Source organism: Phaseolus vulgaris, chromosome 1, assembly GCF_000499845.2.
Source record: "Phaseolus vulgaris cultivar G19833 chromosome 1, P. vulgaris v2.0, whole genome shotgun sequence".
Lineage (NCBI taxonomy): Eukaryota > Viridiplantae > Streptophyta > Magnoliopsida > Fabales > Fabaceae > Phaseolus > Phaseolus vulgaris.
Genome location: NC_023759.2, coordinates 35330569 through 35349770, shown reverse-complemented (window position 1 = coordinate 35349770; position 19202 = coordinate 35330569). Strand labels below are relative to the sequence as shown.

General features: G+C 31.5%; 1 protein-coding gene across 1 annotated transcript; it reads left to right on the top strand.

The window, feature by feature from the left end:
• Positions 1 to 2052, top strand: LOC137813999 (probable 2-oxoglutarate-dependent dioxygenase AOP1). Its single transcript, XM_068616512.1, has 3 exons — positions 1 to 558; positions 1067 to 1394; positions 1526 to 2052. Exons 1-3 carry the CDS (start codon positions 185 to 187, stop codon positions 1781 to 1783), a joined length of 960 nt encoding a protein of 319 aa, XP_068472613.1. The 5' UTR covers positions 1 to 184; the 3' UTR covers positions 1784 to 2052.
• The last annotated feature ends 17150 nt before the right edge of the window (positions 2053 to 19202 follow it).

The window sequence follows — 19202 nt, the reverse complement described above, 5'->3', positions numbered from 1 at the left end:
GATTAAAAAAAAAAATCATGATTACGGTCAAATAAATGAAGTTAAAATTTTAGCCGCTAAAAACAAACAAATATATTGTTCCATTATAAAATCACACAAAATTGGAGAAAAACTATTCCCATCTTGGTTCCAAGCACAAATTGTTTTGAACAACAACAGTGGTATTGTTCTCCAGAGAGCATAGATGGGATCCGAAACACAGTCTCAACTTCATGTGGTAGACTTCACTGATGAAGCCATGAAGCCTGGCACCGATGCATGGCTCTCAGCCTGCATTCTTGTCAGGACTGCACTTGAAGACAATGGTTGTTTTCTTGCACGCTATCATGGAATTGGCAAAGATCTTTGTGATTCTGTTGTATCTGCAATGGGAGACTTGTTTAGTCTCCCAGTGGAAACAAAAGCACAAAAAACCAGTGACAAACCTTTCCATAGCTACTTAGGACAAGTCTCGTGGCTTCCCTTGTATGAATCTTTGGGCATTGATAATCCTCTGACCTTACAAGGGTGCCAAAAATTCACCCACATAATGGGGTTGCAGGGGAATCATCGTTTCTGGTAGGTACCCTTTTTCCTTTACACACATATTTAATGAAAAACCAAGGGTCCAAATCACTATACATTCTCTGTGCTTCATGCTGAGTTTTTCCTATTAAAAAGTGACACTTGATTAAAAGGGTAAACATTATTTGCTATTTTTTCTTCGAAAAGTTATTTCACATACACCAAACTTTAAGTGTGTTTGAAGCAACAAAAATACAATAAGAAATTACTTTCCCAATTACCACAAAACAGTCCTCTGAACTTGAGATAATTTTTAATTCAAAAACTTTAAGATAGTTGTTTCTACTTTGAACACTTTTTCATGCTAAATAACTGTTCTTTGTGTTTATACTTGCCTCTTAATAAAAGAGTAGGTAGCATCTTGGTACAAATAAATTAACAAATAAGAGAGAATATGATTTTTTGAACCAGATACTATTTTCCTCAAACTTTGTTTATGATATGATTGTACAAAATTGTTCACGGTAGAAGTTTCCTTTGTCCAATTTGTCCAAATATATAGTGAAAGCGTCAATGAGTATGCTAAATTGTTGGGAGAATTAGACCATATGGCAAAGAGAATGGTGTTTGAGAGCTATGGTGTGGACATGGAAGGACGCGAGTGCATGATTGAATCAAGCGATTATCTGCTTCGATGCATGAAATATAGAACAGCTGAGACGGATGAAAATGATTTGGGATTGCAATCTCACACAGACTTGACCATCGTATCCATAGTTCATCAGCTGAATAATCTGAATGGCTTGGAAATCAAACTGAAGGATGGAGAATGGATTGGGGTTGATGCCTCTTCCTCCTTGTTTGTGGTTATGGCCGGTGACGCACTCAATGTGAGTACACACATATACATAAACCCTAATTATGTATACCTATCACAGTACCTTTGTTTTGCATGATTAATATTATATTTTGTTTTGCATGATTAATTAATTGACTTTGGTTCATTATATTTTCATGGTAGGTGTGGAGTAATGGTAGAATCCGACCATGTGAACACAGAGTTATCATGAATGCAACGAAAACCAGATACTCTATGGGACTATTTTCTTTTAGTGGTGAGATTTTGCAGATACCAGATGAGCTAGTGAGTGAGGAACATCCCTTGCGTTATAAATCAATATTTGACCATTATGAATACCTTCGTTACCATGAGAAAGAGAACAACAAAGACTCTTATTCTCGAATCGAAGCCTATTGTGGAATCTCATCCCTATCCTAATATCATCGAAGATGATGAAAGTGTTTCTGCTTTTGTGTATGAATAAGTTGGATTGCATGCATTGGTTGTTGCCTTTACGTGTGTTCGTTATGACAGTACTTTTTTTTTGTTAATAACTTTTTAAACCACTATTGTAATTGATGCATTAATATCTTAATCTTCATGTTTCATGAATAATATTAGGCTTACGGCACGTGCACGAAGAGAACGTATTGATAAATGTAATTCTTGTTTCTGGTTAAAATGTGAGTATTATTATTGTTAGAAAATAGTTCTCAACTCATTGTGTAAAGTCTATCATACAAACGAAAAATGATAATAAAGAAAACTGCAAATGTTAGACAATAGAAAGTAAAACAAGAACAAGAAATAATCACACACAAATTTAACATGATTCCATTGAAGTGTTAATGAATTTTAATCTACGTTCATGTGAGAATTCACTAATTTTATATATTACAACTTCATATATTTTTTTCTCTTTTGCAAACTCTCACTCCAAATACTACTCTAACATTACAACTTTCAGTTAGCTTCTACTAAAAGTACAAAAAGCAAATCCATTTACAACCGACACAAGTGAAATGTGTCTAGAGTAAGGAGGAAGACATGTGAACAATGCTTCTCATAACAAAACAGACTAGTCATCAAATAGTTCCACTACGAAGCTCAGTAGACGCTAAGAGACTACACGGTCTACTGAGACTATCTTCTACATATTAACACTAGACCGTCTGACACTGATCAGATGACTTAGAAACCTTTGATCAAGATTTTTCACTGAGTATATTCTTCACAAATATTCACCTTCGCTCATTTGGGAAAAAGTTGTTATTTTCCATTAAGCCCATTAAAAGCTTAATCTACAATAGTTGGATAAAATCCAAGAAATGAAAGAACTTATTATCTGGAAAATCTTCATAATTATATTAGAGGGATTATGATCGGTTGAGACTTTCATCACCTTCATAAACCCTCGTGCAATCTCCTCTCTTACAAATGCAGTTTAACATCAATATGCTTAGTTCTTTCACGATGAAGTCAGTTCTTAGACAATTGCATTGCACAGGTACTGTCACAATAGATTGTGACAATCTAGTCTTGCACCTTCAACTCCTTGGCAAGACCCTTAAGCCATAAAGCTTCATTCATAAAAAATTTCATGATAGTACATTTATCTTTTGTGGTTGACAAAGTCACTATCTTCTATAGACTAGAATTCCAACTGATAGCAATACTATAAGTAGTTAAACCATAGTTTATGAGAGATTGTCTAGTGTCCAAACACCCATCATAGCTTGAGTCAACAAAACCTTCTATGGCATCTCTGGCAGATTTTATGACTTTGCCATACACCAAGAATCTTCCAGGTAATCCCTTAAAATAATGAAGAATCCACTAAAAAACTTTTCAATGTGCTCTCCCAGGATTGAACATGAACTTGCTAACAATGTTCACAACATAGGTTATATTAGAGAACACCCAAACAATAGCATACATAACAAAACCAAAAATGTTAGCATATGGAAAATCAATGTTGTTCCTTTACCGTCTTAAGAGATTATTCATCACTCAACTTGTGGTGAGATGTAAGAGCTTTGGATATAGATTTTAAGTTTGTCATACCATATAGCGATTTGTTTAACTTGCAAACATAATCATTCTTGTCTCCTACCTCAAATCCTTATGGTTGTTTTATGTAGATGGTTTCCTCTAAGTCTTCATATAGGAACACAATCTTGACGTCCATATGTTCCAACTCAAGATTAAACTCAACAATTGTGACTAACAACATCCTAATGGATCTGTATTTTACTGTAGGAGAAAACAAATCATTTAATCAACTCTTTCTCTTTGAGTAAAACATCTAGCCACAAATTTTGCCTTAAATTTTTTTTACTAGTTTCTGGATTAACATCTTCACATTTGAAAATCCATTTGTAGCTAACCAACCTAGAACCCATGGGTCTATGAACAAGAGTCCATATATTGTTTAGATGGAGTGACATCATCTCCTCGTTCATGATGTTCTTGCCAGTTGACCTGCTCGTCAGTTGACTCCGACCACAAGCCCTAGCTCCGTATATCTCTTGCTGCTCTAGAATGTAACTCCGCTGAAACAAAGAGGGTCGTACCTATTGATTGCACTCCGATGATCAAGTCAGTACAGGGCTTATAAGAAACAAGAAGTAGTAAGTTTCAGTCTTAGAAACAACGTACCTTAACCTGGAATCTCAAGTCCCTTTTATAGTTTACCTCTTGTAACAACTTTCTATTACGAGAATATAATCTCAACTGAAAGCATACCCTACAGGAAAATATTCTACTTAAGGGCACACCCTCATGGTGTTGCAACAACACGAAATCTTTCCTTCATGGAGTGCATAAAATAATAACAGAATAACCACCAGGGTACCAAGTCATGTACCAGCATCAGGGGTCCAATATGCTCATGTAGCCACCCTCAGTGTGGCGCTACGCTATCTTTTGAATGCATGCAACCTAACCTCTATGTGCCCTAACACACATGGGCTTATGTTTAACAGAAAATGTTTACTTAAACTAGACCCCTGCGCACTAAGTACACCCCTAGGTCCAAAACTACCCCTCACTAGCCCTTTAGACCTTATGCACGAAGGGTTATACAAGAAAGGGACTACAAATACATCTGGGGCCTAATCACATGGCCCACCAACTTGGCCCACGAGCCAAGTTGATCTGCCTATGGCAAGTGTTGAGGTCCGACCACCGAGCGCTAAGCTCTGAGCGCTCTGGTTCAGTACACATGACATATAACCATTGAGTATTCTCCTTAGTTGCTAGCGCATATGATACACTAGATAGTTCATCATCTAACACCTCACTAGCAACCATTACGAAGTATGCAATGAGTTTTGTATATCCATACCTCTTTAGAGCTCTTATTATTCTCCTTATTCTATCTCTAGCAATCATGTAATCATCATATTTTCTATCTTCATCAGAAGTTTCTTATTTGTCATTTATCATATCATCTAACGCATTATATTGTAAAAAAACAAACACTTCCTTGCCAGACTCCACCTCAATATAAGCCTTCTAACCATCATAGCTACACCTAAGCTCACATTCTGAAAATCTTGGCTTTAAGCCATCTCTGTTTCATTGAAGACGAGATCCCTATTGATGATGCATTTTTAATTCTGGTTCAAAACACCATAGACAATATACTTTAACACCTCCTAGATAGCCCAAAAATAAGTACTTGACAACATGTGCATCCAATTTTCCTTGCTTAATGTGAAAATAGATAACACAACCAAAGGTTTTCAAGTGATTGAGGTTGGGGGAATGCCCTAACTAGATTTCCTCGTGAGTCTTCATCTCCAGCGTTGTTAAGGGAAATCTATTGATCATGTAAGCAATAACGGCAACAACTTTAGGCCAAAAAACCTTCGGAACTCTAGCACTTAGCAACACGAATCTCACTCTTTTCAGAATGGTCCTATTGAATCTCTCAACTAGGTCATTCTATTGAGAAGTTTTTGCTATTATCCGATGCCTTGCAATGTCATTCTCCTTGTAGAAGATGTGGAATAAATAGGAACAAAATTCAAGACCATTATCGGTTTTATATTGCTTGACCGTCTTACTAATTTGGTTCTCCACTAGACTCTTCCAGCTCTTGAAATTATCAAAGGTCTCGTCCTTGGCCTTTTGAGGATAGATCCATAAATTTCTCAAGTAATCGTCTACTATAGCTAAAAGTATTTAGCACCATAGTGTAATGGAGTTGTAGATGGTCCCCATATGTCATTATGAACATAATCAAGCATTCCCTTCATCCTCTATTGTCCTATGTTAGATCGAATTCTACAGGTTTTTCCTTGAACAGAGTGCTCACAAAATCTCACTTGCTCAATTTTTTCACTGCCAAACAAACATTGCTTTTTCAACTCAGCTATATCTTTTCTGCTTACATGACATAATCTATTATGCCATATATCAATCTTGGATAAGATGGTCTACTCAACAGTAGACACCGATTCAAACATTACAACACCTTCCAAGCCATACAGATCATTCTTCCTCACACACTTCATCACTATCATGGATCCCCTCAACATCTTTAACACTTTTTTGTCACATTTAAACACATATCCCTTCTTCTCAAACTCACCAAGGGATATTAAGTTGCACTTCAAGCTAGGTACAAACTTAACTTCCTCAAGCACTCTCTCAATTCCATCATGCATAAAACCAAATGGTTCTAATTTCAGTTATCTTATAGGACTTGTTGTCACCAAGGAAAATTGAACAACCTTCAAGTTTTGTAAACAGTTGGAACCACAGATAGTTAGGTGTCATTTGGAATAAACATCTAGAGTCCATTATACACACACAATTATCAGCACTACTTGACACCATAAGGACCTCTGATTATTCATAGTCATCTTCTCCTAGCGTAGCTTCACCAGACGCACACAACCCATCAAACCGTTTTCCAAAAGCAGACAATCTGTCAAGGTTGGTACACTTCTTTTTCCTCTCTAACAACACTTTTTGGTGTGTTCTTCCTTCTTACAATGTTAACATCTTATAAAAGATGTATTTTCACCGACTTCGACTTTGAGCTTCTTCTAGCTCCTATGTTATCATTGGCACACGGTATACCCCTTGCTACAAGGCCATCAAAGCACCAAACTCCTTAACTTCAAACTTCTCATTCAACTGCTTAATGCTCAAATAAACCTAAACCTCCTTAAGAGAGAGTCTTTCTTCCATATAACAAGGATTCCTTGAAGTGGGCCTTTGTATTAGGAAATGAATACAACAACAACAACGTTTGATCTCCATCATCCATATACATCAATGTTCTTTAGATCAAGGATCAAATTCATTCAAATGTTCACTAATTCCCTTTTCACTACTCATCTTATATGAATACAATGCATGCTTTAGATACATGCAGTTCACCAAGGACTTAGTCACGTACAAGCTCTCAAGCTTCATCCACAGTCTTGTTGTAGTCTTCTTCTTCGAGACTTGCCTCAATACCTTATCACCAAGGTTTAAAATGATTGCATTATGAGCCTTCTCTAATAGAATTTTCTTGTCCTTCTCAGTCATGGGTGTACCATGCTTGGATTCACCTTCTAGTTCTTCGATGAGGCCTAATTGAACAAAAAGAGCATGCATCTTCAAATGCCACAATCTGAAGTAATTCAGACCAGCAAATTTCTCTACCTCATACTTCATTGAAGTCATAATGATTGATTTCACGTTCATCGCACCTGTTTGTTAGGAAATATCTCTTAATTAACATAGAGAGACTGCCACACAAATGAAAAATGATAATAGAGAAAATCGCAAATGCTAGACGAAGAAAGGTAAAATAGAGGAACAAGAAAGAATCACAGACAAAAACTTAATGTGGTTTAGTTGAAGTATTAATGAACTTCAACCCACATCCATGGAAGAATTTACTAATTTTAGATATTAAAAATTCACACAATTTCTCTCTTTGAAAACTATACTCATAATAGAACTCTAACATTACAACTCTCAATTATTCTACTAAAGGTACACAATCATATTTATAAAGCAAACACTACAAGAAATTGTCCATTTACATACTGATTATTACATACGGATCTGAATCTGTATGTAAAGTGAGCATTACATACGGATATTTACATACGGATTTAATTCAGTATATAAATAGACATTACATACGGATTTTTTCGTATGTAAGAATAAAAGTGATTACATACAGATTTTTCCGTATATAAGAATAAAAGTGATTACATACGGATTTTTTCGTATGTAAGCCAAAAGTGATTGCATACGAATATTTACATATGAATTTAATTCAGTATGTAAATAGACGTTACATACGAATTTTTCTATATGTAAGCCAAAAGTGATTACATACGAATTTAATCAGTATGTAATTTTGGCGCCATGAAGCGGGAATAATTACATACGGATTGTATCCGAATATATAGTATTACATACAAAATATTTTTAATAATTGTAATATTAATAATAATAATAATAATAATAATAATAATAATAAGTATAATAAAAATCATAATATGATAATAAAACTTGTCTAGTGTAGTGGTTAAAGTTTTTTTAGTCACTTAAGGGGCTTGTTTTGAGTCCGTCCGTAACATTAATAATAATTATGATAACATATTACATACGGATTTTTGCCCGTAAATAATCCATGTTTTGAGGACTAGTCACAACTATACTAATATCCAATCTTTTAATATATATATATATATATATATATATATATATAAATTTAGTATCATAATTTTGTCCTAAAAATAATTTAGTAGATTAAGAAATTTTATTCTCAACATCGATATAATACTTTTGAATGTAAAGGGATGGAATTGGCTTGGAACAAAATAAATTATTTAATTTTGTTTTAATTCTTGTCAATTTGACCAATTGGCACGCTAACTCTTCTTCAAGCAAGACAAAGCAAAGTGTTGAGTGTATTTTCAACATAGAGCCTCTTGACAAACTAGTAGATCCATTGATTCAGTATTTGATATAGATGAATGAGTGTCTTGATTTTCACAAGAATACTCTGGTTCAATGAAAACAATAGATTTGGTGTGAAACAGTTTTGTTAAAAAATAAATATCAAGATTTTATAATAAGATATGTGGTAGCAGTAGGTGGTAAACTGTACAAATGAAGACAATCACATAATTGGGACCACAAAATGAAACAAATTGTTAATTCATTATATTTTAACATATTTCTGACATAATAAAATAAAATATATCAATTGATCGACCAATAATTATAGCAGTACTTTTTTACAGAATAAAATAAAAAGATAAAATATTCTGCCAACTTGTGGGGGACCTAATTCCTTTTATAATAATTCATGAATAATTATATATAGAAGTATATTTGTATAACTACTATGCATGGCCTTATCAGGACAAAGAAAAATAGAGACAGCTTTTTTATAATTAATCTGATCCTGAAAACAAATAAAACTATATAGTTAATAATGTCCAATATTTAATTTGAAAATTCGTCTCTACTCTCCTCTTTTTTTAATTTGAATTTTGTGTTTGGATTATTATATTTTGGTTAAGATAATTAAAATAAATACATTGTGTACCGACTAGTCATCGGGCGTCGTTGATCATTGGTACTATTGGTGTCACGTAAGTAGGGTCCCATGAGCGGCGTGGGCCAATATCTCGCGAATCACGTGCGCCAAGGAACCAAAGAGTGGTCAGACATCGGTCACCCGGATGTACCGACGTGCCACTAGACAGTATGGAGAGGTCGTACATCGGGACCCGAACAGTAGAGCTAGGCCACGAGAGGTGGATCCCAGACCACACACCAGTTATCAGAGAAGGAGAAGTCCAGGTCACAAGAGTCCATGCGTGTAGAGTGGATGACGCGTTCAGGCGTAACACAAGTATAGAGCCACTGGAAAGGTATGATCTGTGAAGGTCGCATTCCAGGGACGAGCTGCATGCATGGCACGTGAACAGCAAGGGCATTCCCAAAGGCGGGTGACCCCAGAGATCAGGTGCACGAGAAGGCACCCAGGTGGTCACCCCGTCAGAGGTTGCACTCCAGTTAGGGAACCCACGCGTTAGATTATCATAAGAGTAGGATAACAACAGTGTTGGGCCCGTCCCATCAGAAATGCCCATTTTGGGTAAAGAGGAAATCCTAGTTTCAGTCTATAAAAAGGAAGGTAACAAACTGAGCAAGGTACGCTATTCATTTGCACCGCTTAACACACACAATGACAGTTATACAGTTTGGTGTTTCCTAGCCCTAAACTGACTTGAGCGTCGGAGTGCAAACAGCCTCTAGAACGTCCTTTATCTTTGTGTTTTCAGGCATTCATAACATAAGAGACACGTGCAAACGCAGAGATTTTAAACGTGAGAATGACGTAGGCACACGAAAGCGCTCTAGGTCAACCCGTAGGAACACATTTTTTAAAGAAACCTTGAGAGGTGTTGTACCCAAGTTAGTTAGTGAGTCTCTTACGGCCAAAAATGAATAAAGTAATTAAAAACAGATAAAATAAACTACGGCCATATATAATATAATGTAAAATAAAATATACTAATTAAATTGTAAAAATGATAAATATAAATATATTGTTTTTATTATTATTATTCAATTATTTTACATAATATTTGTTTTTACTTTCGTGTGTGTGGACTATTTTGATGTAAATGTTATTGAGTAATATAAGTGATATATTTTATTTAGAAAAATTAAATTATAAGTTAATTTATTAAATGAGTAAATATAAAAATTAAATTTATTAATTTAATAAAATTTAGTAAAATTGGTAATAACGATATGATAGAAAGTTACGATTAAAATAGTTAAACAAATATTCTTTTAAAAATAGGTTATAAAATATTATTATAGTGTACGTAAGAGGTATGGCTTTAGGGTAAATTGAGTTCTACGGTACACTCACTTTCTTATTATATATATATCATTATGAATTGTTCAACTACCACGCATATTTACATGAACACTGAACTTTCTACTTTTCATCATTCTATTATAATTAATTATTATTAATTAATTACGTAATTTTTGGCATATACCTTTACACGTTATTTTCTTCCAACTTATATAGTGTCCTTAGCACGGTTGCACTACTGCTGCTGAAGCTAACATAAAAGAAAAAACAATGGGTTTTTTCATTGAATGATTTGATGTGAATTGAAACAAATAATTTTAACAAAACGTGAAAGAGACGAGAGTGGTCCTTATAAACTGTGTGGAAGATGGATAATCACCTAAAATTGGGACCAGAAAATGAAACAAATTGTTCTAAATTATTTTTTTAACATTCTTTTTCCAAAATGAAACAAAATATATCAATTCATTCATCAATAACCATAGCTATACTTAACTAACATTTAATATTAATTTATATTCATATAAATTAAGTCCACTGCAAGTAGATACCTAAGTTTTTCAGTTTCTAATCAAGATAAGTTATTAAGAAGTAGACTTTAAAATTTGTTCAACCTTACAAAATCGACTTATAAAGTCAGGTTTGTACCTACTTATATACTATGAAATATTATTATTTATAATCAATATGAGATTTTCAATGTGTGGAATTATATATTTATGGATAGTCTAATAGTGGCCCGCGAGTGGATGTTACCTGACAAGCTCAACAAACTCTCGTTATAATAGACTCTAAATAGTTTTGATATCGTATTAAAAACTTGACTTGAAGACTAATTCAACCTTATAAAATTAGCTTATAAGATGAGATTTGCATCCACTCATATAATATGAAATGTCATTATCTATAGTTTATGTGAGATCTCCAACACAAGTATGATATTAATGTAAGGACACGATTGTCCAATTTTTTTAGAGTATTTAGAAAATGATTTTTTTTTAAATTAAAATTTACTTATGAAAAATAAAAAATATAAATATTCATTTTATTTTTTTCTTTCTATATTTTTCATAAAAATTTGATAGAAAATTTTATCTAAATATAATCTCATCATGTAAGAGAGGACATGATTTTTTTTCATTACGTGGAGAAAAATAGAAAAAAATTTAAAGTGTTGTAGTTAATCGGATCCAGAAACAATTAAATTCATAACTGATAATAGATACGAAGTAGAATTATTTTTATGAAGCTATAAATATTTTTCAGTAAAGGTTCTTCTAGTTTTATATTTAAATATGTTCTCAGTATCCAATATTTAATTTGAAAAAAATATCTCTACGGTCACGTGTTGTTTTTAAATCATGTGTTTGGAAGATTATGATTTGGTTAAAATAATTAAAAGAAGAATATATTGTTAAAGAAAAATTGTGATGTGTTGTATCCCATGTTCTTAAGTCTCTTTGCAGTTCTATTCCAATAAAAAGGACAATTTTTTTAAGAAAAATAATTAAAAGAATATCAGAGAGTATGTGGACCATACAGTGAGAAAATTCTTTATATCTATTTAAAATTGAGAGAAATAAATTAGATTTATATTTTTTTTTCATAGTAACATGTGCGGTCGAATTAAAAAATTAAAAATCGTACAATTATTAGAGAAAACAATTCTTTTTTAAAATTCAAATGACTTCATCTTGAATACTCATCATTATATGATTTAATAGTCATTCAAAATTTTATGATAACCAATTCACCATATGTGGTGTCGTTACTCAACTATTTCTACATTCAATCCATAAAGTTAAGTTTGAAGATTGGAAAATTAACATTTATAAATGTTATAACTGAAAATGGATTTAGAGAGTTTGGAGATGAAAAAGAAAAAATATCTTTGAGTTTTGTATTGTTTTTTTTTTATCAGCAATGAATAAATAAAATTAAAGGGGATACTTCAGGGGTATCCCAACCCATATACAGTAATCACAAGTGGACTTCCTATATCATCCACAAAAGAAACTCTCCTTTATGGTTGGAGCAGAACAACCTTAAAGTGAGAAAAACATACCCAAAAATATAACCAACAGGTTACCTCAAAGCAACATTCGACCTTACCGAAACACCCAGAACCGAGGCCACCTACATTCACCTCGCCACACGAGTTACCCATGCACGGAATAACTCGCCATTTGTATTGTTGATTGATCACATAGAGAGGTCATCTCTAAAAAAAATTCAATGCTCGAATCAATAAGGATATATCACTACAAGAAAAATCATGAAATAGAAACTAATTTTAGAGATAAAAAATAATTAGTTATTATAATTAAGGACTAAATTAGAAATCATTTTAGAGACTAACAAAAAATTTTATTTCTAAATTGGTATTTAATTAGCAACCAAGGTTTTAACTACCAATTATTTAAATTCTAAATTTGGTAGTAAAATCTTGGTTGCTAATTAGATACCAATTTAGAAACCATTTAACAATAATATAAACTAATCTAGAAACCAAACAAAAATTTAGTCTCTAGAATGCTTTCTAATTTAGTCAATATAGCAACTAATTATATTTGATCTCTAAAATTGGTTTCAATTTCATGATTATCTGGTAGTGTATGATATTTTATGAGTATGAGAGAGCATGAAGATTTTAGTCTATTTTGTGGGAGTTATCACCTTTATAGGTTTTCTTGAATTACAAAGGACGTTAAATGAATTTTATATATTAGTAACATATAACCGAATTATGATTATATGTGGTAAATATTATATTAAATGAATAATTATTAATTTGTATGTATCTAGTTGTAATTATGGGTATGTACAAGTTCCCACCTTGAAATCCGAGAAGATTTGTAATTCGATTAATTTGAAGGATGAACGACTTCGGTTTGGACCCGTTTGGATTCAATGTAGGTCAACCCTTGATTTTGATTTTGAATAATGTCGGTTGATAATTTTGATCTAACAATTTAAACTATTCTGGTGATCGTTTGAACTCGGACAATAATACTTGATCATTTGGTTTAAGCTTGAGAGAACTATTTGATGATCGTTTGACCTTGGCTGAGTACTATTGATCTGATGATTGTTTAGTCTTAGAGGGCTCTCTGATTGTTTGGTCTAAATTTACAAATCTCGATGATCGTTTAATCTCGGTTAAGCAATATTGATCCAATGACCGTTTGATCTCGGCTAAGCAATGTTGATTTGATGCCTTATTGATCTCAAAAAGTGATGACCATTTACTTCAAATTTGAAAAAAAAAATTGATGTTTGTTTGAACTCAAATAATAATACTTGATCGTTTGGTTCAAGTTTGATAAATTTTCCCAATATTCGCCTAAACTCGGATAATAGTACTTGACCGTTCGATTCAAGTTTTAAAAAATTACGATGTTTGTTTAAACTCAGACAATCGTATTTGACCGTTTAGTTCAAATTTAAGAAAAAATTCAAATGTTCGTTTAAACTAAGACAATAATCATCTTGCAGGAAATCAAGCTGCTTCAGATGCTAGTTATATATGGTTGCCAGAGATTAAAAAAACATAATAGTTAATTGGCAATCAGTGAAAAGGTATTAGTGAAGTCTAACCCTTCTAGCTATGTATATCCTTTGGCTATAAGACAAGCTTCATATCTATTTGTTCTTAGCATTGTACAACCACCTACAGCCTATGACAATCTTTTTTTTAGGTAGAGAAGTAACATTCCAAGTGTTGTTCTTTTTAAGGGCCTTGAGTTTTTCATATCCATAGTATTTCTCCAATTATGATGTTTAGACGTAATTTCATAGGTTGTTGGTTCAACAGCAACATCAATAGACAAAATGACATGTTTAGAAGGAGAAGAAAGTTTAGCGAGATATAAAAGATTCAATGGGATATCTAATCTTGGTATCAAGTTTGGCAGAAAGAGATATTTGATAGTTTTCCAAATAAGTAGGAAGAGGTCTATTTCTAATTGATCTTCGAAGAGATGTGTGGTTTTCACGTGGCTCATCGTCTAAGGATTCGTTTATCACTAACTCATTGTTACTAGTTTCATTATTACAATGTATTTCTTCAAAAATGACATTATTAGTACCATCATGATGATTAATAGGCACATCTAAAGGAAAATATAAGTGTTTGGCTCCATAATCAATAATCCATATTGCAATTTTATCAGTCTTAAAAGAGTTGATTGTGAAAAAAAGACTTACCTTTTGTACTACAAGAAGTAATTAACCGAATTTGATTAATTTGAGAAGTTTCATTCTCACTATTAGTGTGTTGAATTTTTATACTGCTGCTGAGACATATGAATGTCTTGATCCGAGGAGAATTATTCTGGATATTATCAGACTTTGACATCTTGTTTTGAATCAAAAGTATTGATAAAATTACTCTTTCCACCATAGTATTTATGTCCAAGAGGAAAGTCATTCTTATTGTAGTAGCCGTATACAATGTGGCCATTTTTCTGCAAAAAGTCCAAGCCTTCTTGTCAGATGAATTCTTGAAATTCTTACTTTCAAAATTTGGTGGAAAGTCATGTTTTCTATAACAGATTGTCTTAACGTGACTAGATTTTCCATAGTGTGCAAAATACAACGGCTGCATCATTAATCTTAGTTTACAAACTAGTAAGAAATATGTTGATTTGTTGCTCCCATTGTGCAACATAAGAAAAAAATATTTAGTTATAAGAGGTATGGTATCCAAAAGAAGAACATGTGACCTAAGTTGTTATATTGATCATTTAGCCCTCTCAAAAATTGCATGGCATGATCTTCACCTTTCCATTATGCAATTAAAGAAACAACTCCATAGAAACATCTTGGAACAACCCTACAAATGGGGTCTTAGTTTACAAACCAATAAGAAGTATGTTGATTTGTTGCTCCCCTAGTGTAACATAAGAAAACAAAAATAGTTATAGGAGGTATGAGATCCAAAAGAAGAACATGTGACCTAAAGTTGTTATATTGATCATTTAGTCCTCTCTTGGAAATTGCATGGCATGATCTTCACTTTTCCTCTTTGAAATTACATAGGCTCTTTATAAGTTTATCTATTTTTTTTTTGATCAGCAAAGAATTAAATAAATTAAAATGGGATACTTTAGGGGTATCCCAACCCATTTACAGGTAATGTATATAGATACATAGGATGATATCTAACTATGTGACACCTCTTCCCTACCTAACAAAAGATACCATCCATGGAACATGAATCTACTAATACCAACAAAAAAACAAGGATCATATTCTTAATTATTGAAGCATGTACTTCTTTTAGAGCAAAGACCCCACCACCAGCACTATCAGCCTTGTAGAGCAACATCCTTGATTTGGCCTTTTAAAATTATCTAACACAACTTGTATGATAAAAGCCAACGTTGTCTTGATCTTGCAGTAGACTGTTCCTGTAATAATTTAGCCAAAAACCAGGGAAACCAAAAAAGCAAATACAAGCAACCTACAGCTGCATGATTCAGGTTTTTCGTCACATGACCCATTAGTGGTTATAAGTTTATCTATGAATTCAAGTTTATTCTTGACACTTAGAGAAGTGGCGACATTACAAAAGAGGACGAGTTGAATGGAGCCTTAAACTTCCTTTTTGCAACGGATAATTAGATTGTCTAATGAATCATATAGTAGGACTGTGTAACAAACTTTTTAGTAAGACCACATAGTATAGCGTTCGATAGTGATAATTAAAGTAACAACAAGTGTAAAGAGATATTAACATAAAAGATTTATCCTGGTCCACCCAGATTCGGGCTACGTCCAGTCCCTTTAAGCAACTACTTAAGAGTTTTCACTAACCAACTAGTTATAACAAGCATTCTCACATCTCCAAGTTCAACATGTATTCTCATTTTTTCTAAGTTACAACAAGCACTACAAGAAAATCATTAAATAGAAACTAATCTTAGATACCAAAATAATTAGTCACTATATTGACTAAATTAGAGACCATTTTATAAACTAAAAAATTATTGGTATCTAAAATAGTTTTTATTATTTATAAAGTGGTTTCTAAATTGGTATCTAACTATTAACTACCAAGGTTTTAGCTACTAACTACTTACGTTTTAAATTAGTCTCTATTAGTCTTTTAGAAACTAATTTATAATCTAAAATATTAGTATCTAAAATTTTGGTAGCTAACTTAGATACCAACTTAGAAACCATTTTATAATATTTTATTAATAATAGAAACCACATTAGATATTAATAATTTTTTAGTATCTAAATTAGTATCTAATTTAGTCAATATAGTGACTAATTATTTTTTGTCTCTAAATTTAGTTACTATTTAATGATTTTCTGGTAGTAAAGTATTAGCACACCTCTAGACTACAACAAGTATTACCACCTCTCAATGTTACAACTTCTTTACTTCTCCCAAAGATTAAGAACTCTCCATAGAAACAATAGAACATTCTCAAAGATAGCATAAAGAAAGCTCACACAGGTATTAATTCACAATGTGAAGAATTACATTGGTTCAACACTCAACCAAATATTTTCAGCAAGATTACTAATATGACTTTTGTTGCTCGACTTTCCTTACATTGTTATGTTCCTTCAATATCTTTATATATATCTTTTAATTTGAACTTTGATCCTCAAATTGGTTAACATTGAATTTTGCATTTTCTTCTATCTTCTATCTTCATCTTTTTGGTACATGATCCTAAAAAATATCAGAAAGCCTGGATTCACCATCTTTCAATTTGTTTTTGCTTTGATTATCTTTAACAAAACTAATTTGAAAGTAATCACAATATGGGTTACTAAAACAAATCAAAACTTAAACTGATAATCTTCTCATTCTAAATTTCTCACAACATTAAAATAAAGCATTAAAGATTTTCAGTTGTTCAAAATATTTTTGTTTAGAAAAGATACAAAGATATGTGCAAACATGATAAAAGATAATTACAAACATTAATTTGATCAAATTTATTTAAGAAAAGATAAACCTTAAAGATATTAAAAAAAATAAGGATAAACAAAGTGATTTTGCAATTTCGGAATTTAACTTTTTTAGTACAAAATATCTTTGACGGAATATATATATTAGACATGTATATTCAAAAGATTTTGTTCACTTTTTAAACAAAAACTGTTACGCATCAATTTTTTCATTAGATCTTCTAATAACTATGTGTTTCAAATGTTCATATCGTCTAATAGATTGTCTATCAAACTGTAGCCACTTATTGGGATGATAAACATTAATTAGATCTTTCAACATTAGCACAAAAAATCATTAAGATGATTTGTGTATTCATCAAAACATAAAAATATGTATTAGGACTGACTAGTGTCTCATTCATTTCACCAAACTGTATAGAGACATAACAAATCGTCTAGGTCGTTCAAGGTCTCAATAGTCATAACTGTTTCATGAATGAATATTATTAGAACAAAAAACAGGTGAGACAAGAGGTCTTATACAGGATGAAAATAAAGAAAAATGCGGACAAAAACAACTTATGCATATTAATTCTTCATTCGTGATTGGAAGAAAAGAAAAGAAATAAGAAAGAAAAGAAAAGGATAAGAGAGAACATGAGATACTTCTTATCCACCTGGAAGAACAAAAAACATAAACCAACTACAAGCAAAACAACGAAGAAACACGAAAAAAATCAAAAGAGAAAAGAAAATAATTTTTCATTAAGATATTAAAAATTTACAAGAAAACAGGTTTATATAGTGGAAAAATAGAAACCGTCTATGAATAGACGGTGAAAACAGAAGAAGAAACATGGCAAGCAAAAATATAGTAGAAAGATCATAAAAAAATCATTAAATAAAAACTAGTTTTAGAGACAAAAATAATTAGTTACTATATTTATTAAATTAGATACTATTTTATAGATTAAAAAATTATTGATATCTAAAGTACTTTATATGATTAATAAAAAAATATAAATTATTTTTTAAATTATTATTTAATTAGCTATCAAGGTTTTAGTTACTAACTATTTTAAATTTTAAAGTTGGTAACTAATTAGATGTCAATTTAAAAACTAATTTATAAATATTTATTAATAATATAGAAATTATTTTATATACCAATAATTTTTTAATTTATAAAATAGAAATTTAATTAATATAATAATTAATTATTTTTTGTCTCAAATTCTTTTTTATTTAATTATTTTCTTGTAGTGATGGTTGAAAAAAAATGTTAGTATGTGTCTAGTGCTAACATTTGATGGCTATAGTCTAGTACAATGATAACTATCATCTGGTGCTTTGTTTTTGTTAAAATTTTGAGATTAATAACTAGAAATTTTTTAATTTATATTTAAGTAATTTTTTGTGAATTATAAAATAAAGGGTCAAATTATAGTTAATCTTCTTATGAGTTGTTAAATGATAGCGATAAGAATAGACACGAATAGCTCTTATGTTAAAATAAATATTATTATCCTTCTTTCTTTTATTCATATCCTTCACCGGACATGTATGAACGAATTAATTAATTAATTAATTTTCTGATACGATTTGAAAGAGAAATAATATTGCATGCAGATGAACCAAGACAGCCAGTGGTGTGTGGTGGTCCTACTGTTAATTGGGAATAAGGAAATAATGAACAATAAAAATGATTAGTTTTGAATTCATGTACGTAATCTTTGTATTACCTGAACTAAGTTTCACCTAAACTAATTTGTTTTCATATTTTATTTTACCCTTTTAATTCTTTTAGTTGTATAAATTTTAGATTTTAGATTTTATACATAAAATTATCTACTTTATTTTTTTTATTTTTTTTATTTTTTTTATTTTTTATTTTAATTTTTTAGTTTCTCTCATATAGTTTTATATATAAATGATATGTTTAAGAAATAGAATGAAAGATTTGTATGTCTAAAAAGCAAAAGCTAAAATTTGCTTACTCTAAGCAATGAGTGACGACATTATCTATAGTCAGTTTCAAGGAATTAGAAATTGAAAAATATAGGTTGACAACTCCAACCC